This window comes from Schistocerca piceifrons, chromosome 8 (assembly GCF_021461385.2).
Source record: "Schistocerca piceifrons isolate TAMUIC-IGC-003096 chromosome 8, iqSchPice1.1, whole genome shotgun sequence".
NCBI lineage: Eukaryota > Metazoa > Arthropoda > Insecta > Orthoptera > Acrididae > Schistocerca > Schistocerca piceifrons.
In genome coordinates this window covers 360,687,003-360,714,149 of record NC_060145.1, presented here as the reverse complement: position 1 = coordinate 360,714,149, position 27,147 = coordinate 360,687,003, and the positions used below count along the sequence as shown (strand labels likewise).

Genomic DNA, 27,147 nt, shown 5'->3' with positions numbered 1-27,147 from the left:
AAAATCGTAGAGGGAGACCAAGAGATGAATACACTAATCAGATTCAGAAGAATGTAGGTTGCAGTAGGTACTGGGAGATGAAGGAGCTTGCACAGGATACATTAGCATGCAGAGCTGCATCAAACCAGTCTCAGGACTGAAGACCACAACAACAACAACAACAGTTAGAAATTAAAAACTATGTGTTTCGATGTATTTGGAAATTCAACCCCTACAGGGGTGAAACGGGGGATGGAAGTTTTTATGGAAATATTTCATTGTGCAAGCATTAAAATTTGTATTTAGCTTCTCTGTTACAAATAAAGCATACGCATGTCACTGCTTTTGGGAATTCAGTCTTTAAGCGAGTGAAATAGGGGTGAAACATTTTATGAAAAGATTTCATTGCGAAAGCATTCTTAAAGCTAAATCTTTGAAAACCGATGTTCAGCTTCTCGGTTAGGGATGAAAAAATATGTGTCTCATTGCTTCTGAATTCAACTCCTAAGAGGGCGAAATATGGTCACAGGGATTCGTTAACGCATCATCGCCCAGCCCAAACTACTAAGTATAGAAACTGGAAGTTTGGAGAGGATGTGGATCTTATACTGTAGGCATCGTTTAGGAAAGTACAGTCCGTAATTCCTCTCCTAAGAGAGTGAATGGGGGATGAAAGGCTTGCTGAAAGTATGTCGTTATTAAGGAATTTTTGAAGCTGTAGCTACGAAAAATGGTACTTGGTTTTTCAGTCAGAAAATAAAAAAAATACATGTTTCACCATTTTTGCAAATTTACCTATGAACGGGGTAAAATAGTGGGTGAAAGTCTGTTTGAAAGTAAATAATAACTAAAGAACTACTAAAGGATTTTTAAGACTACATCTATGACAACTAGTATTTGACTTCTCGATTAGGAATAAAAGAAATACGTGTTTCTGGAAATTCAAACCCTAAGAGACTGCAATAGGGGATGAAAATTTTTAAGAAAATATTTTGCTACATAAAAGAATTTTAAAGCTAAATTTGTGAAAATTCGTATTTCACTTCTCGTTTAGATATAAAGAAATATTTGTTAGGGTCTCTTCGGACTCCATCTATCAGAAACTCTTTTTGGTGTGAAGTATATTTTGGAAAAGATCATGTTTGTATGGCCTTGATTAGAGTGAAAAGCTTAGTAACTGTTCCAGTTTGTGAACAACATAACAATACGATTAAATGAAAAGAAAAAAGCTCTGCAGGTCGTACTGTCCACATGAGCGAAGTAGCGGGCGCTTAACTATTTGTTAGTATTTGACGAACACGGGCCGTTCGTGTAAGTACGGGTCAAGTTATTTCTGTCGTCTTGCGTACCGCTGCGACCAATGTGTGAACCCATGGCGTTTGCTGCTGGTGAAGATCTGAAGCGCAGAAATGAACCAGTAGCACTGAAACCACATCTTTTTTTGCGACGTAGAACAACTCTGCTGTCGAGTTCCACGAAGACGAGAGGTAATACTATTGTAGTCATCAATAAAAGTCAGAACATCTTCATTTAATAAAATCCAACTCTACCCCAAAAAGAGAGCTAAAGTTTTAAAATTCGAACTTAAGAAATCTTTCATACAAGACGATCGTACATGCATACCGTCGTTTGACCGTCGCACAGACTCCCGTTTGGAGCGTAAGGTAATAATCGTCCTTAGCGTAGAGAAGTAGCCGAAAGAGTTGAAAACAAATAAGTCACCACATCACGATGAAAACTCAATTCAGTTTTACAGCGAGTAGTCTGTGGCATTGGCCCTTTTCTTAGCTTGCATTTACCGCGAATCTGTCACCCAGCACAAATTCCCAAGCGACTGGAGAAAAATGCAGCTGACTCCTGTATGCAAGAAGGATAAAAGAGCGGACCCACCACTTCCAGACCAATATCCTTAAAATCACTTTGCTTCAGAATTCTCGAACGTCTTCTCAGTTCCAATATAACGATTTTCCTTGAAACAGAAGAGCTTATGTCCACAAATCAGCACGTTTTTAGAAAGCATCGCTCCTGCGAAACTCACCTTGCCCTTTTCTCATACGATATTCTGCGAATCATGGATGAAGGATAACAGGCTGCTTCCGCATTCCTAGATTTCCGAAAGTATTTGATACGGTTCCCCAATGCAGACTGTTAACAAAGGTACGAGCATACGGAATAGGCTCTACCAGATATGTCAGTTACTCGAAGAGTTCTTAAGTAATAGAAACCCAGTAAATTGTCTTCTACGGCGATGGTTTATCAGCTCCATGTACATAACTGACGTGGCGGACAAACTGAGCAGCAATCTGCCGTGTTGTGGATGATGCTGCGGAAAACGACGAGATGTCGTCGTTGAGAGACTGTAGGAGGATACAAGACACAATTTCTAGTTGATGTCATGAATGACAGCTATCTCTAAATCTCGTATAATTAAAGGTTACGCTAATGAGTAGGGAAAACGAACCCCTAATACTCGAATACCGCGTTAGTATTGCTTCCCAGAGTCACGTTGATGAAATGTCCAGGCTTAACGTTGCAAAGCGATATGCATGTAACGAGCTCGTAACGCCAGTTGTAGCGATGGTGAATGGTCAACTTCGGTTTATTGCGAGAATTTTAGGACAGTGTGGTTCAACTCTAAGGGAGAACGCGTACAGAATACTAGTGCCAGCTATTCTTGAGTACTGCATCAGTGCTTGGGATCCGTACCAGGTCGTCGGATTAAAGGAAGACATCGAGGCAGTTCAGGGACTGGGTGCTGGATTTGTTCGTCAACATCCAAGTATTACGGAGATCCTTTGGAAACTCTGACGGGAATCCCTAGAGGGAATGCGACGTTCTTATCCAGGAACACTTTGCAAACATTTTGAGAATCAGAATTTGAATCTGACTGCGAAACCATTCTTCTCCCGCCAACATATATTTCGGTCAAGGATCACAAGGATAAGAGAGGCATAGAGACTATCGTTTTTCGCTCGCTATATTTGCGAGCGGAATAGGAAAAGAAATGGATAGTAGTGGTACCGGGTACCGTCCGCCACGCACCATATGGTAGCTTGAGAAGTATGTACGTAGATGTAGGCACAATCACTAGTAACTTTATTCCTGCAAATAGTAACAGAAAATTCAGTCCAAAAATATACTGTGTGGTTTGTATATTCATTGTGTTTATCCTGCACAAAACTGACAGGCGTTTGCAACATTATTCCCGACACCTGTTGTCTGTCGCCTTACATGTGTATCTCTAAACAGTTCACAACTCCGTAAATAATTTCTTAGTCAGAGAATTACACTGTCACATTTGCAAGACGTTTTCTGTATGACAATGAGTGACAACAAAATTGGTGGTATGGAGTGCAGGACTTTGGATACCAAATACAGGGTGAGCACAAAGACTTGGCGTGATTATAAAAATTTATAACAGAATAACCGTTTGACATAATAAGTTACATTTGATACAGTTACATCGGTTAGTGTTACCAGTTTTTTAAGACCACTTACGTTAGTAAACCTCAATATGTGCTCCCTTGGTAGCTCGGAGAATGTCGAGGTGGTATTCCAGTTCCCTTCAAGTGTTTCGTGACATGTGTTCTGTCACAGTACCCACAGCAGCCTGTAACCTAGCCTTCAGTTTGTCGACGTCAGCAACTGATGTGACGAAGACTCTGTCCTTGATATAGCCCCAGGAAAAAAGTCAAGGAGCGTACCGTCTGGAGAGCAGGGTGCCCAGGGTGTTGGACCGTTCCTTCCAATCCATCTATCCGGACATTATGCCCCTTGAATTTTTTTTCTGGGGCTATATCAAGGGCAGAGTCTTCGTCACACCAGTTGCTGATGTCGACGAACTGAAGGCTAGGTTACAGGCTGCTGTGGGTATTGTGACAGAACACATGTTACGAAACACCTGGCGGGAACTGGAATACCACCTCGACATTCTCCGAGCTACCAAGGGAGCACACGTTGAGGTTTACTAACGTAAGGGGGCTTAAAAAAAACCTAGTAACACTAATCTATGTAACGGCATCAAATGTAAATTATAATGTCAAATGGTTATTCTATAAAAATTGTTATAATCAGGTCAACCCTTTATGCTCACCGTGTATATATAAACGTATGGCGCTGTATGATAAAGAACAGACAATACATATATAAATACATACACCTTGACGGCAAGCAATGATACCTTCAGTGCGGATGGTCTCTTAGTTCCACCTTTTCCGGGAATCTGGTGAGGATGCGTGCAGTGAAGATAATAGAGATGGGACACTACGTCTGTAGCGTGGGACATGTGCGGATTTGGGATGGACAGGGAGCGTGTTCGGATAGTCGAAGTGGTTAAAGCGACCGCGACATGTTCTAAAGAACAGACACTATCTATATAAACAACAGATAATAATTTTTCTGACGTTTCGCCAGCATGAGTGTCTGGCATTGTCAAAACTTCACCCACCATTGCTGGTGATGGACTGCAGCCGATCCCGCGGCCACAGATTAAACGAGGCTTGGAATTTCAGTAGTGGCTATTCACAACCAATACAAAAGAGTTACATGTTTGCACCTGTTACTGTCCTTCAAAGTAATCACCAGCGTTGTGTAGAACTCGTTGCCAGCGATGTGCAAGGCGTAGTATACCGTTAGCAGAGCCTGTTCTGTTGATGGTGCGAATGGAACAGTCGAAAGTTATGGTGATTCTCGTGTACGACTGTAATGGTGTTGTCCTAACGCATTACGTTCTTCCACAGCAGACCGTCAGTGCACAGTATTACTGTTCGTTTTTGGAGCATCCCCTGCGACCAGCTCTGCGAAGTTGCGGTGACACTTTCTGCGCAACCCATCCATCATTTTGCACGACAATGCGCGTTCGCATACAGCGAAAGCTGTGGCTCCTCTGTTCTGTCGATGGGACTGGGAAGTACTGTACCATACACCATACTCCCGGGACTTAAGTTCTTGTGACTTGGATTTGATTCCGAAGATGAAGGAACCACTTCGTGGCATTCGCTTATCTGTTCCAGAGATTCTAACAAGCAGTAGACCGCTCCATTCGCATCATCAACAGAACAGGCTCTGCCAACGGTATACTACGCCTTCCACATCGCTGGCAAAGGGTTCTACACAACGCTGGTGACTACTTCAAAGGTGCAAACATGTAACTCTTTTGTATCGGTTGTGAATAAATAGTTTCCTGTTCCCGTACGGTTCTCCTGAGGTATGACTTGTGAGGTTATTTTATTGAGGTTCTAATAATTGTACCACAATGGCCTATAACGGCCTCGCCTAAAATCAAAGTACCTGTTTGCACACCTTATAGTTGCCACTATGTAAGTTCCAACCCTCTTATATACCTGGCGCGCCTTCATCCAAGGGCTCTTCCGTGGTCGTTTCCTGTTCCCGTACGGTTCTCCTCTTGCAACCTGCAGCGATCGTTCGCTGCAGCACGGGAATCCAGGCTCCATTCGCCTTGAGGCTTTCTTCTTTCTTGTTGAAGCTATCGTCATGTTTACGTATTTCTACAGCTTCCTTGTACAAGCGGGTGTGATAGCTCTTCTCTAAAGCGAGATCTTCCGTGTCGGTGAAATTTACTATGTGGCCGGCCTCACATAGCGAGTGCTCTGCCACCGCCGATTTCTCCACCTGCCCCAACCTGCAATGCCGCTTATGCTCTGTGATCCTGGTGGTGATTGACCGTCCAGTCATTCCAGCATAAGCTCTTCCGCGTGAGCATGGCATCCAGTATATTCCCGACATGGCAAGTGGGTCCCTTTTCTCCTTTCCCGATTTGAGATACTCTTTGATTTTCTTTGTCGGCTAATAAAGTCTTTACGTCGTATTTGCGCAATATACGGCCAATTCTGTCCGTCACTCTGGGAATGTACAGCAGAAAGGCCGTACTCGACATTTCTTTTTCCGATATGTTACGTCGCGAGTGTTTTGAGTCCGTTCTTATGTAACTGGTGGAAGACCCATCGCTCATCAGAATGCTTTCCAGCTGTTGCACCTTGCGTCTGAGGTGCTGCGGCTCACATATTGGCCTTGCTCCAGTTGCGAGCGTGTTAATCATGCCTCTTTTCTGGCGCGGGTGGTGATTTGACAGTTAGTGCAGATGTCGGTCTGTGTGCATTGGTTTTCGATACGTGCTGCGTGTCAGGTTTTCACCATCCCTTGTGATCAGCACATCTAGAAAGAGTAGCTGCTTGTTCTTTTCTACTTTCATGGTAAATTTTATGTCGACAAGGAGGCTGTTCAAGTGTCGTAGGAAGTCACCGAGCTATTCCTTACCATGGTTCCACACAACGAAGTTATCAACGACATATCTGTACCATACCTTGGGTTTACAAGGCTGTGTTTTGATATGTTCCATGAAGACATTGGTCGGCACTGAACTAAGAGGACTACTCATGGTGACGCCTTCCAGCTGCTTGCAGAAGTGACCATTCAAGGTGTAATAGCTCGTGGTGAGACATGCATGAAAGAGCTTGGTGATGTCTTGCGGGAAAATGGAACCGATATGCTCCAGAAAGTCGCTGAGTTGCACTTACGAGCCGGTCGCTGTGGCCGAGCGGTTCTAGGCCCTTCAGTCCGGAACCGCGCTGCTGCCATGGTCGCAGGTTCGATTCCTGCTTCGAGTATGGACTTGTGTGATGTCCTTAGGTTAGTTCGGTTTAAGTAGTTCTAAGTCTAGGGGACTGTTGACCTCAGATGTTAAGTCCCATAGTGCTGAAAGCCATTTGAACCATTTTTGCACTTACGTAAACAAAGAAACAACATCAAAGCTGGCCAGGATGTCGTTCGATCCAAGTTTTAGTTTCTTCAGCTTCTCAATGAAATGTCCTGAGTTTTTTTATGTATGTGTCAGTCTTCCCCATGTACGGTTGGAGCAGAGAGGCCGAGTATTTCGCCAGTTTAAACGTCGGTGAATCAGGAGCGCTAATAATCGGTCTTAATGGAACATTATTCTTGTGGATTTTTGGAAATCCATACAACCGAAGTGGTACGGCTTCTGTGTCGCACAGGTTCTTCTGTATGTCCGCCGAGAGAGAAGAGGCCTTAATTGACCGATTCGTATTCCGCTGCGCCGGATCTGCAGTTAGTTTTTGGTGCGTTTTTGGATCTAATGGTCCCAGATCTTCAGCTCATAATCTTCGGTCTTCCTTTCGACGGTCGCATTTCCCTTTCGGCAGGCAGTACCAATACACTCTTGCCGTCGTTAAGTCTTTTCATAGCTTGTACCTCTTCTTTCTTCAGGTTGAAATCTGATGGTTTTTCTCAGCGCAGTATCTTGGCTGTTTCAGTGCTTATTTCCTCAGCTTTTTCACAAGGAAGTGTCCGAATGCCCGCTTAGGTGCTAGCAATGATGTCCTTCATAGACATTGTTCTCGGGATGATAGCGAAATTCCCTGCTTTCTGAAGAACAGATTGTTCCTCGTTGGTCAATTGCCTTTCAATGAGGTTGACCACTGCGCGTGACAGGTCGTAAATCGCCTTGTTAGTCTGCTTCCGGCATCTTGCAAACTTTTTCTTTTGTCGCTCAATGCAGCGTTCGTGTTCGTTCTGCGTGCTCCTGTGAGTGATGATGTTGATCTTGTCCAGTCGCGTCGATGCATTCTGCTACTTACTTGATAGAAAATGTCCAAAAGTTCCTCATCCGATCTTTCCAAATGTCTCCGAGTTGCATGTACTCACTCACGAAGAAGAGCTCGTTCCATTCTGTTGTAGATACGATGTGCTTGGGCGGCGGAACATAGGCGGTATAGGCATCACGACAGAAGAGCAAGAGAGGACATCAGTCGCGCTTTCTTCTTCCGTCGTTGGTCAAGACATCGGTACAATCTGCAAATCTCTTCCCTGTAGAGACACAGTACAACTATCAACGTCCGTAGAACCCGAGACAGAAGCCAACAAGCAGTTTGTCAACAAGTGGCGACGAAAGCCTCAAAAATTTGCAATAGATAATAGTTAGGAAATGAACTATCCGTGCATCAGTTATGCGTCCATGCGCCCCACGGTTTTCATTATAGACATTAAAAGTTTTTCGTAACTATTTAAATCTCATAAACGCCAATTTTTAGAATATCTGTATGGGGGTTAGCAATTTTTATACGTTTCAGCTGATTTAAGAATATATTGTATTAAAAATTTACTTCATTTAAATAATTATTTTCTGTTTTTTAGTCCTGTGTGTGTGTGTGTGTGTGTGTGTGTGTGTGTGTGTGTGTGTGTGTGTGAAATTTCTCAATGGATTTTCAGCTAATCGTAAATGCAATAGAATAGTGTTGTAGTTACCTACCAATAATATATCAATCAGTTTAATTGTTATTTTCCTATATAAATGAAATAAAATAGCAAGCCAAATTAATTTTATACGATTCTTAATAAGTTTTTTATTTCAATATTAAAGTAAATTAATTCCAGGTTCTTCTTGATTATCAATTTGAAATCTATTAGTCACTTATGATGTTAGAAGTTTCAGTTGTCGCATTCGTTCCATTTTTTTCATTGCATCTTCATTGCACTGTGCCCCACCAGTGAGTTTTAGGTAATCGAGCTGCTCTATTCCTAATCCATCCAGTGAACTGACGTGACTTAATGCGGCAAGGGCTTGTCTTTTAGCATGTAATGCAGCTCCTAGTTATACAACGACGTGATACGTTCTATGATATTTGTCGTCGTTGCCAACCCTTTCCATTCCACCACTATGGGAGCTAGGTGGATCAGACAGACCAGTAAGCGACTTAGTATTGCACTGCTGTCCATTTCTGAGTTAAGTCAATTGCAAAATTTGTGCCAATCACACAGACAAGATAGCGACCTAATAAAAACTGTTAAAAAGTAAAGAGTATCATCTGACCTCAGAAATGTGGTGTTCACCATCGATTATAGTTACAACGAGGAAAGACTGGATATATAATGAAAATATGCCCGCTTAACATACAGTGATGACTCAAAACATTATTACCACCTCTGAAACGCAATTCAGCAGTGCTTCTGAGTGCCATGGATTCGACAAGTACTTGACAGGTTTTCAAGGGTTTGTGGCACCAGATTCCTACGCACAGATCACAAAACTCCCGTATTTTACGGGCGGTTGGTTTGTGGTTGTGGAGCTAGCGTCCGATAGCGTCTCAGTTGTGTCTCGTCGGATTCAGATAAGCCCAATTTGATAGCCAAGACGTCAACGTGAGTTCACTATCATGCTCCTCAAACCATTCCAGCACGATTCTGGCCTTGTGACACGGACAGTTATCCTGCTGGAAGATGCCATCGCTGTTGGGGAAGACATCAAGCAAAAGGGCTTACAGGTGATCCCTGATAATGTTCGCGTAGTCCACAGATGTCATGATGCCTTCGATTACTACCGCAGGTCTCATGGAAGCCCAATTGCATATGCTCCATAAAATAATTCCATTCCCATCTGTCTGCGTCATGGCGCGCTGCGTGTTTCAAGCAGCGGTTTGCCTGGATGACGGCGTATCTGGACACCATCGTCATCGACCTGGTTTAACAATAAAAGAGATTCAGGCGGCCAGGTGACGCTACTCCATTGATCCGCCGTCCAATCTCAACGATGCCGTGTCCACTGTAACAACGACTGAAAATGTTGTTGGGACAACATGGTGGCAAGCAGGGGTCCTCTGCTGCGGCACACGATGTTCAACACTATACGCTGAACGGTGTCCTCCAAAACACTTGTGCCTGCGCCAGCACTGTTTCCTGTTGTCAGATCTGCCACTGATCGCCACCTATCCTACTTCAGAGAGCGGGCACGCCTCCGACACCTATGCCCTGTGATGAGGTATGGACGTCCAACTTCCTGTCGTCTACTCGTGGTTTCAATATTCTTCAAGCACTACCCACAGATCCTCGCGACAGTAGCACGCGAACAGCCGACCAGCTGTGCCGTTTCCGAGATGCTCCCTCACCGGCACTGGGCCATAATAATCTAGCTTTCGTCAAAGTCGCTTAAGTCGACGGATTTCCGCATTTGCACCGCTTATCGTCGCTAGAATGATTCGCCTTTTGTCTCTGCTCCGTTCATAAACTTCTCTTACCGCGTCACGTGCCCTCAGCGCCACAATGGGGCATACAACCTGGCAGTGGATGGTGGTCATAATAATTGGCTCATCAATGTACTTAGCTTGAATGGTAAAATCATGAAATATCACCCGAAGTGAAGATCCCATGCATAAAGGGTTAAGTAGTGGGCTAGAAGCTCCTGTAGAATGCGTACTATGGAGTCCAGATTTGAAGGCCAGCAGTGAATGAATTCTGGAGTTTGAAATACTTTGGTAGGCCTAATTCCTGACGCAGGTGATGCCGATGAGACACGGTAGCTCCACGAGATGTCTGCTGTCAGAGGGGTGACAGGCGTGATAAGAGTAACGTGTCCAGTGTACGTGCGAAACACGTAGTGAGGTGCTAGTGGTGAACAACAGCCGCCTCATTATCAGCGCGTTACGTGAGGCAGTGTGGGCAGTTCAGGTCGTGTGTGGTGCTCTGGCAAAAGTCCAAACACAGTAACCGCTGATGGAGCGGTGCTTCTGTTCACAGGCAAGCTGGGTACCAGCGCACGACGTGCAGCACCTGATGCTGCAGAACGCGGTGGACATGTCGGCTGCCATCGCCACCTTCTGCGTGCTGGGCTACACCATTGCATTCGGGAAGGACGTGCACCATGTAATAGGTATGAGCGTGTTGTTCACTACAAGTAATTCTCAGGAGCTGCAGATAGATGCTATTCAGCTAGTCGTAATCTAGGGTAAAAGATAAACCTGTCAGCAACTTGAAGACTGTTTGAACTTAGATATGCAGCCATTTATACACCCCAACAAAGAAAAAGTGAACCAACCAGGACGGAACTAGAAAAAGAACTGAAATTTCACAGTTGCGAGGGTATGTATTATTTCAGTTGTCAAATTTGCAAAGAACTTGGCAGTATAATCACACTAACCATTATGACGTTGCATCATCTCTGGCCTGTGTGCGTGCAGTTCCGTAGGGTGTCATAAAGCCATTGTATACTCTCCTGGGCCAAGATGGCACACAGTTGTTGTAACGGTTCTTGATATGCTGCATATCGGCACTAAGATGGATTTGACGACCGAACATGTCCCACATACATTGTATTGGGAACTGGTCTGTGGATCTTGCTGGCCACGAGCATACCTCAGCATCATGCAGGCAGTTTATAGAGGCACGTGGCATGTGTCAACAAGCATTGTTCTGTTGAAAAATGGCATCCATGATACTGCCACACGAGAGGTAAGGCAGGATGTGCATGGCATACCATTGTGCCGTCATAGTTCCCTCAACCACAACCGGCCTCGAGTTGAAGCTAAATATAATGGCACTATGACTCCAAGGAGTATCACTGCTGTGCCTCACCAAACCAGTGAAGGAATGAGACAATCCCCAGGTTGCCGCCAAATTCACCAACGATGGTCATCCAGGGTAATGGAGAATCGCGATTAATCGTTGAATAGAATGCGACTTCATTCACTCCGTGCTTCCTGGCCACGAAATCTCCAGACACAGCCGTTTATGTTGTGGCGTTAACGGCATCCTACGCATGCGATAGTAGTTTCCTAGTGCAGCTGCCACTAGTCTCTGATTAATGGTGTAGAATGACAGAGATTTTTGTGTGAGGTCTATTACTTGTCTTCTGATGGCAGATGTAGCTGTGAACGGGTTACAACGCGCTCAGCTGCACCAGTACGGCGATCATCCTTACGGCGGTCAGACGGGAATGCCCGCTCTCTGGTTCCCATTCAGTCCAACGTCGTAAGACTGTCACATTTGAATGCCCCACAAACATGCCCCTTTCGCTTTATAGTCTGGCCAATAAACCTCCCACCCTACACCACAGCATTATATGTAAACAATCGCATTTTGCTCCTCATCCTGTCCGCCAGATCATTTATGTATATATAAAAAAACAGTCCTATCATACTTCCCTAGGTCACTCCTGACGGTACCCTTGTCCCATGTGAACACTCGCCATCGCGGACAACGTACTGGGTTCTGTTATTTAAGAAATCTTCGAGCCGCTCTCATATCTAGGAACCAGTTGCGTTTACTCGTACCTTCGTCAACAGTTTGCAGTGGGTCGCCGTGACAAACGCTTTTCGGAAGTCTAGGAGTATCGGATCTGCCTGCTGGCCTTTATCCATGGTTCGTAGGATATCATGAAAGGAAAGGACAGGCTGAGTTTCGTATGAGCGATTCTCTCTAAATCCGTGCTGATTTGTGGAGAGAAGCTTTTCCGTCTCAAGGAAATTTATTATACTCAGACTGAGTAGCCTATATGTTCCAGAATTCTGCAACAAACCGATGTTTAGGATATTATGCAGTATGTTTGCTGGTCCGTTTTCTTTTACCCATCTCACGTGCAATTTTTTCCAGTCGCTTGCAACTTTGCGCTAGTCGAGAGATTCGCGATATATACAAGTTAAGTAAGGGCCCATTGCCGTAGAGAACTCTTTCTAAGACCGCACGGGGATTCTACTCGGACTTGGCGATCCTTTCATTAGATTCTCTATGCCAGGGACGCCTGTTGTAAATGGTGCATACGGAAGTCTGTGCGATAGTCAAACGATGGTACGTTTCTACGATACCCATGTGTGAAGGTTTTCTTGCCTTTTCGTGTCTTCTATTGCCACACCAGATTGGTCAACGAGTGATTGGATAGAAGCATTTTGCCCGGTCAGCGATTTTACGTAGGACCAGAATTTTCTCGGAATCTCGGTTCTTTTTGCTAAGGCATGATGGTGATAGTTTTTGTATGCTTCAAGCATCGATCTTTTTACATACGCACGAATTTCTACTAACTTATGTCTATCACCTTTTGCGCATTATTTTTTTTAACCGAGAGTGCAACACTCTCTGCTTCCTCAGCTATTTCCGAATTTTGTTATAAAACTACGGTGGGCTCTTAAACCACCTTAATTCGGCACATATTTTTGACCGAAATTACTCTACGTCCATAATACTGGAACTAAATGATGCCCATTCATTTTCTAAGTGGCATGTTAACAACTCCTGGTCTACTCTTTCTAGCAAAAATACGCTGCTGGCCCTCTTAAAGGTATATTAACTTCAGTAACTATCGTCGCAATGAGGACATCATAATCATTAATGGCTCTCTCTGTATCGACACCGTCGAAAGATCAGGCCAGTTTGTAGCTACAAGATCTAAAATATTTCCACTGCATGTGGGCTGTCGAAGTAACTAATGAGGACAGTTTTCGGAAGTACTTCGCAAGACTGTCTGCCAGTACCACCTGAAATGAATTCAAAGACGTCCCAGTATATTCGGTAGGTAGCCTCCAGGTAGTACTGAATGATCTGGGTATTTCCGTGCTACTGAGCATAGGCTTTCTCTAAATGGTTGTAGAATTGTCAAAGCGTAATCGGATGGCCGGTAAAAAACACCTGGTAATTAGCTAGACTTCACCTAGACATGTTGCATACGTCCAGATAACTTCACAGTCAGACTCAATTTCGACCTCGATAGTCACAATATTTTTGTCGAATGCAGAAAACACTGCCTCTTCTGTCGCGACTAATCCGTCCTACTGATAACGGTTCCATGCCTTGCTAAATATTTAATAGCTTTCGACTTCTCCCGGTTCCGAGAACAATTTGACCACGACAACTATCCTGGTGTGTAGTAAATTCAGGAACTTTGTTACGAATGCTTCGACAACTTAAGATTAATTTTTTTTTTACACTTTACTTTGTTCGGGATGTATGAGCGTACGTCAGAAGACCTCAAAGTACAACCCAACATAAAAAAAACACGTACGCTCCGCAAGTACTCTGCTACCTGGGTAGCTGCTTCCTTTGTGTGCTGCACCCCTAACCTATCAAGGGGAGTCCTACAATTCTCCATCCCATAACGCATAATGTAATAACAGTCCGCTCAAAAACAGCAAATAAAATGATTTGCAGTGCTGGTGATCAACATCTATATCCACACAGTGCAAACCGCTATCAATATAGTGGTGGAGGGTTCTTCCTATCCGACCACGTATGACTGTTACTTCCCGGTACATTCGAGCATCGAAAGCGGGCAGGATGACATTTTAATCTTGTTTCCTTGTTCCCCAATGGAGTGCTGTGAGATATATTAAAAATTTCCTTACTTAATTCTGTTCCTGAAACTATGGTTGTAGGCTATCGATGGAAAGGTGACGTCAAGTTTCAAGCGTCTGCCCCACGTTTATAGCCGTTCCGTGACACCAAAAAAGCCTGCAACCATTTGTACTGCCGTTTTTTTATTCTTTATATACGTTCAATATCCCTTGTTAGTACTGTTTGATATATTTTTCACACACTTATGTAATATTCTAGTATGGATCACAGATTTGTTGACAAGCAATCTTCTCTGTAGACTGATTACACTTTCCTGTAGCCTACCAACTAACCGAAATTTTCCAATTGATGTTGATATTGACCCACATGATCATTCCGTTTCATATCCCCACAGACTGTTGTATTCAAATATCAGTCCGAGTTAACTAACTCCATTTCTGACTTACTGATATTGTACTCAATGTATCATAATTTTCCGTGCTTTGTAAAGTTCCCAGATTTATGTTTCTGAATATTTGAAGCAAAGTGCTAATCTTCTCACTTCAAATTTTATAAAGACCCTGCTGGATATTTGTACAGTTTTTTTATTGTAAGAGTTGGTGTAGCACTTTTTCGGAAGTCCAGGCATAGTGTTTGCATTCTTGGCTTTCCGAAAGTCATGGGAAGAAAGAGTAAGCTGTAACGACCCTGGAAGTCACGTTGCTTGACATAGAGAAAGTCATTCTGTTCGAGTTATTATTAAGTTTCAGCTCAGAATATGTTCTGAGATTCTAGGACACATTACTATCAATTATGCTGGACGGTAGTTTAGTGGATCACTTATCCTACCTTTCTTGTAGACCGACGTGACATGTGGTTTTCTTCAACCAACAAGGGTACAGCTGTTTTGTTCGAGGATACTATGGTGCATAATAGTAATGAGAAGGGCCTAACGTATCTGCAGACAGGGATTCCATTGGTCCAAAGGGCTTTGATCAAATTTATCAAATTTATTGACTTCAGCTGCTTCTTAAAACCACTGATTCCATAAATCCCGGGTCTTCCTTGGTAAAAGAATTTATGAAAATGCATTTCATATTTTTATTGTTGATCTTTACATATTTGTCCCAAGTTTTATGTTGCCTTGGTTTCACAAAAATAGTAACCTGACGCTCCGCAACTAACTTTGCCTCTCACTGCTGACCTACAACCTTTCCATGACTGTTAGATGGCAGTAGATCTCTTCTTTTCTTTGTGTTTTTCGCCGTAGTGTATGCTATCTGTTGCATGCTGCCTTCATAGTGCTCTAACTTTAATGGTCAATAGTACAAATAACTTTTTTTCTCAATAAGTGTAAAAAATAATGTTATTGATAAATAACAATAATTAACGAAATGAAGCTCATTTAAATTCGAATAGCGAATTGTATACTTCCCCGAATTTTTGCAGGGTGATTTATGAAAAACAGACAGTTTTCAAATGAATAGTAGTAAATTAATTTTTAAGCAGAACTCTTTTATCTACACATAATCAAAGGTTAACATCTTCTATGCGATTGCGATGGCTACCTACGAAATATTATGTCATCCAAGTGGTGGCTATTCTCTCGAATACAGTTTCAACACTCTGCCAGAGGTTACTCGTAACTCGGGACACTCTTCTTTAATAACAGCTTCAGCTTCATTTAAGTTTGGGGTTTGTTAACACAGACACATTCTTTCGAATACCCTCACAAAAAAGCGGACATGTCTGGTGATTTTGGTGGTCGTGGTACGTCATCTAAATGTGAAATGAAGCGTCCACGAAAAATTTTCGTCACACCGTCCATGGCTGATTTTAGAGTGTGTATAGTTGTACCTTCCTGCTGAAATTAAGTATACCTTGTATGAAACAACGTTTTTATCATGTGTGCGGAACGTTCGAAATTCATTGTGAAATGGATTCGGGATCCACATGTTCCTAATCTTGATTGATGTCAGCTGTTTTGTGAAAAATGAAAGTTTTTGACGGACCACGACTTGAAACCGGATTTCTGGCTTATCGCGGGCGGTCGACTTAAAAACTTCGGCTACCCGAGCACTCCTTCAGGCCCGACCTTAACTTCCATATGTCACGGAATTCACAACACTTACGCTAACACATTTCGTGATTACCGCGCAGGGAGATATAAATATTCCATCGTCAGCTTGTAAGTAGCCTGTTAATGTGTTTGTATGTTGGCGGCACTATATAGCGCTCTGCATTAATAACTCTGACAGCACTATGCACACTCTGTAAGAGACTCTGTGGCTAGTCGGACTAGCAGTTTGAAGTTAACAGCCAGCAGTGATGGAAGTTGGAGGTGAACAGCCAGTAGTGATGGAGGCTGGGAGTGAGTAGCCAGCGGTGATGGAGTTTATGGAGTTTAGAGGTTTGAAGCGTTAGCGGGAGCAGACGATCTGGACGTGCGTCCTTCATGGAAATGTAATTTGTCAATGAGCATATACATTTTGGAACTGGATGTCATGGACGATTGTATAATTTTTGAACTGGTTACCACATTATTTAGGTAAATACATTGTTTGCTCTGCAACAAAATCTTTCCTTTTCTAACCACATGCCTACCAGTAGTTAGAATCTTTTATTTATCTGGCGGTATTGGTGGCTGCGGCATTGCTGTAGTTTGTGTAATGAAGATTTTTGTGAGATAAGTGGCTTATGTTATGTATGGGTTATTGTTAGGATTTCTTCTATTTCAGGACCATTCTTTTGTATTAATTATTTGACGTCAGGTCATCATTTTTTTGAGCAGTCAGATCGTGTTGCGCTAGAATATTGTGAGTCAGTGTTGAAATGATAGAGAATAGCAAAGAGACAGTGGATTCTATTTCACTCAGCTATATAAGCAAAAAATATAAATAAAGAAGTTTCAATTTTAGCTCGTCGAGGTAAGGTCACAATTCTGATGGGTGCAATGTCCGTGTTTATAGAGTGTCTGTATCTTCGTATTACAATGTTCTTCAGACATGCATGTCTAACTACCAATGATGTTCGGAGTTCATTATCACTATTACGCCGTTTACCCCAAAAACAAAATAAAAAAAAATTTGTGGTTACGTTAACAATCACGTGTTGCTAGGGAAAAGGTCTTTCATAAACTATGCAAAGTCTTCAAGGGCCCAAAAACGATGTTTCTGTTTGTTAACCGACCTATTTATGTGAAAAAGTGCCTCATTGCTCATAAACACTTTTGCATTTTGAACATCTTCAGAGATCACTTGCGTGCACACATGAAGTCTTCTCGTTGTTGGAAGTCCCCTCTTCGATCTGCTGAACCACCAGTATTTCATACGAATGGAATTTTAAACCCTAACGTACATTATCCTCACAGACCCGCCGTTGATCCTTAGACAGCGCTCATATTGACGCTCGGGCCATTTCGGATTCCTGATAGTTACCTCTCTTACAAAGTCGATGTTTTCAGGTGCTCTCGCATCTTTATCAGGATTGGCGGCTTTTCCCCTGAAATCTGTAACGAACTGTAGGGTCATGATGAAACTTGGAGCTGCACGATTAAAATGACGAAATATCCGCCGTGCAGCAACTACAGACTCAGCATTTAGCATAAATACATGTCACGCGAACTGACATGGCACACAGTCCCGAAGAGAATGACGTATGCACCGTATGTCTGCCACTACTTGCAGTGATGTACTAGTCAATCTAAAAACGTTTGTTTCCGTAGGCCAGCATCTGCTTAGGTCTGTCATCCGTCGCTAACGTGGTGAGATGTGAAACCAGACGGGCTGTTCCAGGCTGGGATCCCGCAGTGGTGCTGGGGACACAAGAAGTGGCTACGGCGCTGCGCGGCCTGGGGGCGGTGTTGATGGTGAGCGCCATCTTCACAGCGGGGTCGGCAGGCCGACTGCCGCTGGCGGGGGCGGCTCTGGGGGCGATGTTGCTGGCGGGCGTGCTGACACCGATGCTGCTCCACTGGGTCTGGGCCCCACAGGGCTGGCTCGCCACCCACACCTTCCACTTCGTGGACCAGGTAGGCTTCCCCAGCCTACCACTCGATGCTTTAATGCTGGGCAGTCCAAGAACGGAGAACGGAAAAATTCTAGAGTCTGACGAGTTCTTCAGAACCTTTTTTTAACAAATAAACAGAGCCCTCCACTCTCGCACGTGCGTGGATACCATCACAGAAATTTCTACTGTCACCTCTGCAAGAGTATCAACTTCGTAACTTTTTTCCACAGGGTACGGGTCCACCATCTGAGTGTAATTACCGGTTAATAACGTCACACCTAAAACTAAAACTCCATCCGAACCTTCCTCGACAGGCCCGACGTGACCGACTGACCGCCACGTAACTGGATGTGGATATGGAGGGGCATGTGGTCAGCACATCACTCTCCCGGCAGCTATCAGCTTTCACATCTGCTCTCATCTGGCAGAGCCGAAATACCCCCAGACTTCAAGAAGAACATAATAATCCCAATATCAAAGAAGCCACGTGCTGATAGGTGTGAATATCGCCGAACTATCAAAAAAATGTTCAAATGTGTGTGCAATCTTATGGGACTTAACTCCTAAGCTCATCAGTCCCTAAGCTTACACACTACTTAACTTAAATTATCCTAAGGACAAACACACACACCCATGCCCGAGGGAGGACGCGGGAGGATCCCCCGTTTTGTGATGCTTGTGGTGTGCACATCTCTGTCCGCCACATTTTAACAGACTGCATTTTATAACGTGATGCAAGGGCAGAAGCACAAGTTGATGGGGATCTGCCTCATGTTTTAGCAAACGATGAGACGTGTGTGTCTAGGGTTTTGAAGTTTTGTGATGTGTCTGGACTCTGGCCTAAACTTTTACGCTGGAGGTTTTAATACACTCCTGGAAATTGAAATAAGAACACCGTGAATTCATTGTCCCAGGAAGGGGAAACTTTATTGACACATTCCTGGGGTCAGATACATCACATGATCACACTGACATAACCACAGGCACATAGACACAGGCAAAAGAGCATGCACAATGTCGGCACTAGTACAGTGTATATCCACCTTTCGCAGCAATGCAAGCTGCTATTCTCCCATGGAGACGATCGTAGAGATGCTGGATGTAGTCCTGTGGAACGGCTTGCCATGCCATTTCCACCTGGCGCCTCAGTTGGACCAGCGTTCGTGCTGGACGTGCAGACCGCGTGAGACGACGCTTCATCCAGTCCCAAACATGCTCAATGGGGGACAGATCCGGAGATCTTGCTGGCCAGGGTAGTTGACTTACACCTTCTAGAGCACGTTGGGTGGCACGGGATACATGCGGACGTGCATTGTCCTGTTGGAACAGCAAGTTCCCTTGCCGGTCTAGGAATGGTAGAACGATGGGTTCGATGACGGTTTGAATGTACCGTGCACTATTCAGTGTCCCCTCGACGATCACCAGTGGTGTACGGCCAGTGTAGGAGATCGCTCCCCACACCATGATGCCGGGTGTTGGCCCTGTGTGCCTCGGTCGTATGCAGTCCTGATTGTGGCGCTCACCTGCACGGCGCCAAACACGCATACGACCATCATTGGCACCAAGGCAGAAGCGACTCTCATCGCTGAAGACGACACGTCTCCATTCGTCCCTCCATTCACGCCTGTCGCGACACCACTGGAGGCGGGCTGCACGATGTTGGGGCGTGAGCGGAAGACGGCCTAACGGTGTGCGGGACCGTAGCCCAGCTTCATGTAGACAGTTGCGAATGGTCCTCGCCGATACCCCAGGAGCAACAGTGTCCCTAATTTGCTGGGAAGTGGCGGTGCGGTCCCCTACGGCACTGCGTAGGATCCTACGGTCTTGGCGTGCATCCGTGCGTCGCTGCAGTTCGGTCCCAGGTCGACGGGCACGTGCACCTTCCGCCGACCACTGGCGACAACATCGATGTACTGTGGAGACCTCACGCCCCACGTGTTGAGCAATTCGGCGGTACGTCCACCCGGCCTCCCGCATGCCCACTATACGCCCTCGCTCAAAGTCCGTCAACTGCACATACGGTTCACGTCCACGCTGTCGCGGCATGCTACCAGTGTTAAAGACTGCGATGGAGCTCCGTATGCCACGGCAAACTGGCTGACACTGACGGCGGCGGTGCACAAATGCTGCGCAGCTAGCGCCATTCGACGGCCAACACCGCGGTTCCTGGTGTGTCCGCTGTGCCGTGCGTGTGATCATTGCTTGTACAGCCCTCTCGCAGTGTCCGGAGCAAGTATGGTGGGTCTGACACACCGGTGTCAATGTGTTCTTTTTTCCATTTCCAGGAGTGTATATTGCAAGAGTGGCTGACTCCTCCCTTTTTTCCTTGAGGTCAGCCAGCCACTTCCATCTGCTATACTGTTTTAGCTCCCTCTATCCTTTTCTTCTTGTGCTGTCCATGCTTTACTGCTGACGACGTGCTTCGTCCCACGCTTCGGTGTGGGTAGGAACACATTTTTTCAAAGCTTGTTACCTGTGTTTCATGTTCTGTTTTCTCTTACTGTTCTGCGTCCTTTCTTGACATCCGTCTCACTATGTTCCTGAGCGGGCGCTAAAGACCTTGCTGTCGTGCGCCCAAAAACCCCTCTACTACTCCTACTACTACTATGAACCTCCGCCGGGACCAGCCGCACAGTCCATGACTGCAGCGCCATTAGACCGCTCGGCTAATCCCGCGCGGCACCGAATTATCAGTTTAATAAATTGTGGTTACAGAATACTGTTGCAAATTATTTACAGGGGCACGAAAAACTGAAGGCCGCCGATTTCGAGGAAGATTAGTTTGGATTGTGGATGAAAGGAGGGACACGCCAAGGAATATTGTGGCTATAACTGAGCATAGAAAATCGGTTAAATAAGGACAAATCTTCGTTTACAGCATTTCTAGATTTAGAGAAAGTGTTTGATGATGTTGACCGGAACATACCATTTGAAATTCTGAAGGCTACAGGTTAGAATGCGGGGAACGAAAGGATATCTATAACATGTGTATAAGGGACAATCAAAAAGTTTCCGTCCGAAAGCCATACAGTACAGAGTCGGTATGCCGATCAGGCAAAACGGCCGGGAGCATTGAGGCAATTATCCCACCAACGCACTGGGTTGGCGGTACCCGTCTGGTAAAACACGGTGTCCTGTTGTGTGCAGAATTCCGTAACTGCCTGCTGCACATCCTCGTCCGAGAGGCCGCTTTTAGTGGACCGAGGGTATTATAATCACATGGGGAGAGCCGAGGATTACAGGGTGGGTGCTGGAGTGTCTCCCACTTGAGTTGGCATAACTTCTCCGTTACGACTTTTGCGATGTCAGGACGCTCGGTGTCATGAAGCAGCAGCATCGAGCACGGAATATGACTCACCCTCCCCCTGTGGTGGTTTTCGATAGATAGACTGCTCCATACACTTTCTTCATTCTCCGATGAATATCTATCGGTGTTTTTCCTTCGGTAACCAAGAAAAGAATAACATCACGTTGGGCCTGTTCGGACGGATTTGGTAATGATATTGATTTAGTTCACGTTTCCGCGTTTACCACATGCACTTCGGAAAGACACGAATGTTACACTAGTCCCTTACCTACACGTCACTTCTTGTACTTTGAGGTGACAAAAGTCAAGAGGCAGCGATATGAACATATACAGATGGCAGTAGTATCGCGTACGCAAGTTATAAAAGGCCGGTGCATTGGCGAAGCTGTCATTTGTGATTCGCGTGAAAAGGTCTCCGACGTGATTATGAGCGCATGGCGGGAATCGACACTTTAAGCGCTGAACTTGGGGCTCGACGAGTGGGACATTTCATTTAAGAAATAGTTAGGGAATCCAATATTTCGAGATCCACAGTCTCAAGGTTGTGCCGAGAATACCGAATTTCAGGCATTACCTCTCACCATGGACAAAGCAGTGGCGTACCGCCCTCACTTAACGACCGAGGGCGGCAGCATTTGCATAGAGTCGTCAGTGCTAACGGGCAAGCAACCGTCGCAGAAATCAATGCGGGATGCATGACAAACGTGTCCGTTAGCACAGTGCGGCGAAATCTGGCGTTAATCGGCTATGGTAGCAGACGACAGACGCGAATGTCTTTAGTAACAGCATAACATCGCCTGCAGCGCTTCTCCTGGGCTCGTGACCATATCGCTTGGACTGTAGGTAACTGGAAAACTGTGACGTGGTGAAATGAGTCGCAATTTCAATTAGCAAGAGATGATGGTCCCTACTGTGAGGCACTGTGCAAGCTAGTGGTGGCTTCATTATGGTGTGGACTGTGTTTACATGGAGTTGACTGTTTTCTCTAGTCCATCTCAACAGATCATTGACTGGAAATGGTTATGTTCGACTACTTGGAGACCATTCGCAGCCATTCATTGACTCCATGCTCGCAAACAAAGATGAAATTTTTATGGATAACAGTACGCCATGTCACAGGGCCACAACTGTTATCAACTGGTTCCGAGAACCTCCAGGACAATTCGAGCGAATGATTTGGCCACACCGGCCGGGGTGGCCGAGTGGTTCTAGGCGCTACAGTCTGGAACCATGCGACCGCTACGGTCGCAGATTCGAATCCTGCCTCGGGCATTGATGTCCTTAGGTTAGTTAGGTTTAAGTAGTTCTAAGTTCTAGGGACTGATGACCTCAGAAGTTAAGTCCCATAGTGCTCAGAGCCATCTTTGATTTGGCCACCCTAGCACTACCGAACATTTATGTGGCATAATCCAGAAGTCAATTCCTGCACAAAATCCTGCACTGGCAATACTCTCGCAATTGTGGACGGCTATGGAGGCATCACGACTTTTGAGTCCATGCCAAGTCTAGTTGCAGCACTACTCCAACCAAAAGAAAGTCTGACAGGATATTAGGAAGTATCTCATGACTTCTTTAACCTCACTGTATACCCGTACCGTAGTCACGCTACTTTGCATATACGCTGCAACAATGCCCTCAAAGGAAAACTTTTTGATACTCCCTTCTAGAAACCAGATGACATTAATAACAGACGAATGATGTGAAAACGAAACAGTAGTTAAGAAGAGAGTGAACCAGGGCTGTAGCCGATCACCTATATTTTTCAGTCTGTACACTGAGCAAGCAAAGAAAACCAGGCGGAAAGTTGAAAAGGGAATTAAAGTTCAAGGAGAACATGTAAAAACTCTGAGATTTGCCAGTGACATTGTAATATTGTAAGTGACGCAAAGGACCGCAAGAGCAGTTGGACGTAATGGATATGTATAAAATGCGTGTCTGGCCATTAGCTGCTTTCATTTTAAACCCAAATATCGACCGATTTCAGTCAGATATCATCTTCATGGTTTACGTTTAAAACAGTTTAAGCCACAACTTCACATGTGTCATAACTTAAATAATGGCCACGTCTCATACGTAGAGCATGTCATGTATTCCAGTGTTCAACACAGGACTTTTAGAAGCAAACATACTAATAACAAGCGCAAACAGAGCATGACATGCGCTACACATGAGACGTGGCCATTATTGAAGTTATGACAGATGCGATGTTGTGGCTTAAACTGTTTTCACTCCAATCCGTGAATATGGTCTGTGAATGAAACCAGTCGATATTTGTATTTAAAATAAAAGCAGTTGATTGTCAAATATGCATTTTATACATAACTTGACAGCTTTTGATAGTCACCTTCCAAAAATGAATAAATATTGTCTTGAAAACGGGCTACAAAATGAACGTCAACAATAATAAAACAAGGATAATGGAGTGTAACCGAATTAAATTAAGCAATGCTGGGGAAATTAGGTTACGAAATGATACACTAAAAGTAGTAGATGAGTTTTACTACTTGGGCTGCAAAACTATGATGATAGCCGCAGTAGTGCGGATAGAAAATATAGGCTGGCTCTAGCAAGAAAAGCATATCTGAAAAAAGATAAATGTGTTAACATCGCATATAAATTTAAGTTTTAGAAAGTGTTTTCTGAATGTAATTGATCGAGTATGAAAGTGAAACGTGGACAGTTAGCATTTCAGGCAAGGAGAGAATAGGAGGTTTTGAAATGTGGTGCTTCAGACGATTTCTGAAGATTAGATGGGTCGATCGAGTAGCTAATGAGGAGGTGCTGAATCGAATAGGGGAAGAAAGCAATTTATGGCACACATTAGTAAATGAAGGGCTCTATTGTTGATATACATTATGAAGCATCAAGGAATTGTCAGTTTTGCAATGGAAGGACTTGCGGGAGTTAAAAACTTAGAGGGAGACCAAGACTGGAATACTGTAAGCAGGGTCAAATGGATGTAGGTTGCAGTAGTTATGCAGAGATGAAGAAGCTTACTCAGAATGCACTGCCGTGGAGAGCTGCATCAGCCTAGCCTCCAGACTTAAGACCGCAACAAGAAATGAGAGAGTAGACAGAGGCTTTTGGTAGGTAGCGGCATCGAGCAGAAGGCAAAAAGTGCCTCCGTAAGGCGTGGAAAAAGGTCTGTGCCAAAGTCTATGCGCGTGATATGGCTTCTAGACCAGTCCAGCGGTCTCGGTCTTGTAACATGATCAAAGTTGTCATCAGAGACGTCAGTTTAGTTATAAAATTGGCCTCTGAGACCATGTTGTAGAAAAGGTTTTGTTTGTGTTCTGCGTGTTGTCAACACTGCCGTGGCAGCCTGATCTTGGGCTGTATGAATGTAGCTGGCAGAGATAGCCAGTTTTGCTGGAATACAGGGACTCGCCAACGTCATGCTGTCTGTGTTACATAGTCAGTTTTCCTTGTGATAGACTGTTTTAGGTTTGTTGTATTTCCACCTGTGGTTGTTACTTAAGGAAATGTCTGTTTCAGTCTTATAATTAAAAAGATATTTTGACCATAAAGCCTCATCTCCTTAAGTATTCATGTACTTTTTCAAATGATTCTCTTTTATATCTTTTTTTTGCTGGATTATTTTGCCAGTAACTTTTTCTTTTTTAGAAACATGTATGTTTGACGGTCATAATGCTCATCTTGTTTGTAATGGCTGTAAGTAGTTAAATTCATTTAAAGTCGTGTTAAATTTCGCCATTTACTTAAAGGTCTTTAAAAATGCAATTATATCATTGTAGTTATTTTCCAGTGGTCAGCTACATCTCTGTTGTTAAAATACAAGGAAAAGCTTTTCAATAATATTTAATTTCATTATTTGCTGTCACATGAGTCTTACTTGAAGATATCAGCACAGTCCCATCCGCTACATGTTAGATGAGCCCATATTCCACAAAAAGAACACCAAAACCAAAGCATTTCATACATTCCAAACTGTTCTTAGTAAAAACGGACGTCTTCCTTTTCTGCTAAGTCTTCGTTTTCACATTCCTTGTGAAAGATTAGTTCTCTCAAGTCTTGAACACGGCAACAGTCACCAACTGTAGAATTATGGATACAATGGGAATCATGCAGCCAACCACTTACATGACGAAAGTCTGTTCAAGCCTTTACCTAGATTTCAACAGATACTGACACTGTCTTCCTCTGAGAAGGTAATAACACTTGTTATATGTAGTGTGAAGAGAGAAACGAAGTCATAAGGCTTAGTCAACAGCAAAAATAATCCGTGTATAATTGAAGGAAGACGTGCATCATACATATATAAATGGTTTGTGTTTTTCCTAGGCTTATTTTTACCGTTGACTGAGCCTTATCTACATCTACATCCATACTCCGCAAGCCACCTGACGGTGTGTAGCGGAGGGTACCTTGAGTACCTCTATCGGTTCTGCCTTCTATTCCAGTCTCGTATTGTTCGTGGAAAGAAAGATTGTCGTCATGCCTCTGTGTGGGCTCTAATCTCTCTGATTTTATCCTCATGGTCTCTTCGCGAGATATACGTAAGAGGGAGCAATATGCTGCTTGACTCCTCGGTGAAGGTATGTTCTCGAAACTTCAACAAAAGCCCGTACCGAGCTACTAAGCGTCTCTCTTGCAGGGTGTTCCACTGGAGTTTATCTATCATCTCCGTAACGCTTTCGCGATTACTAAATGATCATGTAACGAAGCGCGCTGCTCTCTCTTCTATCAACCCTACTTGGTACGGATCCCACACCGGTGAGCAGTATTCAAGCAGTGGGCGAATGCCATAGCATTTATACGGATCAATATGTAACACTTCTTCTGAAGATGACAGGTTTATATCTGTCGACACCAGGAATAGATTTGAATAAACTTTTGACGTGCAACTAGTTGGCTATATGATTCCGATTGTATCCATTCTAGTTCTCTTTCATTGGAATCGTTATAATCTTAGTCAGACAGTTTCTTTGTCTTCTCTTTTCGGTTTTCTTACTGATTCCACTACTTTACGATTGTCTGCTTTCTTTGAATTAGCTTCTGGTTTTCCATGTTTTCTTTTCTTTTCTTTGCTGTTTTTCAATTTTGTTTTTTTTCATTAGTATCGATACTAACAGCTGTGAGTACTGCTTAGTCCTTGGCCCTTCGGAAGTTACTTTATCTATCTGCCCAAGTGCAGAAATCAGGTAACAGTGAAACTGCTTCTATTGGTACTGCATGCGAGTGCTAAAACGATGAACTATTGCGTTAGAATGTTAACTGAGGCTGCGAATTAGGTAACGTGAAAATGGTCAAGATTTGAAACAGTTGTTAATGTTTTACTACCAAGCCTATATGGGGCGTTAACAGAATCATCAGTGGTGACTGGTAGGTGTGTTGAGTATTGGAACATCGTCTGCACCAAGTAATCATCGTCAGTAAATTTTTGTGGGTTGATGGGTTGGATCTCGTTCAAAACCCTAGGTACGATACACTTACAAATGATAGTGACTGTTCAGTAAACCTAGTAAAAATTTGTACTGTAACTGCCTTCATTTCCTCCTAGTTTTTTCACTAGTCCTAATGCAGTTTCTAGGAATCTGGAAAAATACAGAAGAGATTTGTCACGTAATGGTGGCTGGAAAGAAATGTGACTGCCATTGCTCCCCCGGTTAAATGGCCACTAGTACCCACAACTACTGACATTTTCGAACATTAACACAAAGTAACGGAATAATCTACATTGGAAACAAATATAGTAGTGGAGAGGAAACATGAAAGTCCCTCCGGTTTGGTCAATCTGGACCGACCGACTGCCGTTTCATCTGTCA

The 27,147-nt window shown here is 44.0% G+C and overlaps 1 protein-coding gene across 1 annotated transcript in view; it reads left to right on the top strand.

Moving 5' to 3' along the window:
* The first annotated feature begins 3,301 nt into the window (after positions 1-3,301).
* LOC124712352 (putative ammonium transporter sll0108) overlaps positions 3,302-27,147 on the top strand; it is a 99,954-nt gene continuing 76,108 nt past the window's right edge. The window contains exons 1-3 of the mRNA XM_047242646.1: positions 3,302-3,358; positions 10,525-10,657; positions 17,841-18,076. Of these exons, the coding sequence (XP_047098602.1) occupies positions 3,302-3,358; positions 10,525-10,657; positions 17,841-18,076 (426 nt within the window). The remainder of the gene's footprint in view (positions 3,359-10,524; positions 10,658-17,840; positions 18,077-27,147) is intronic.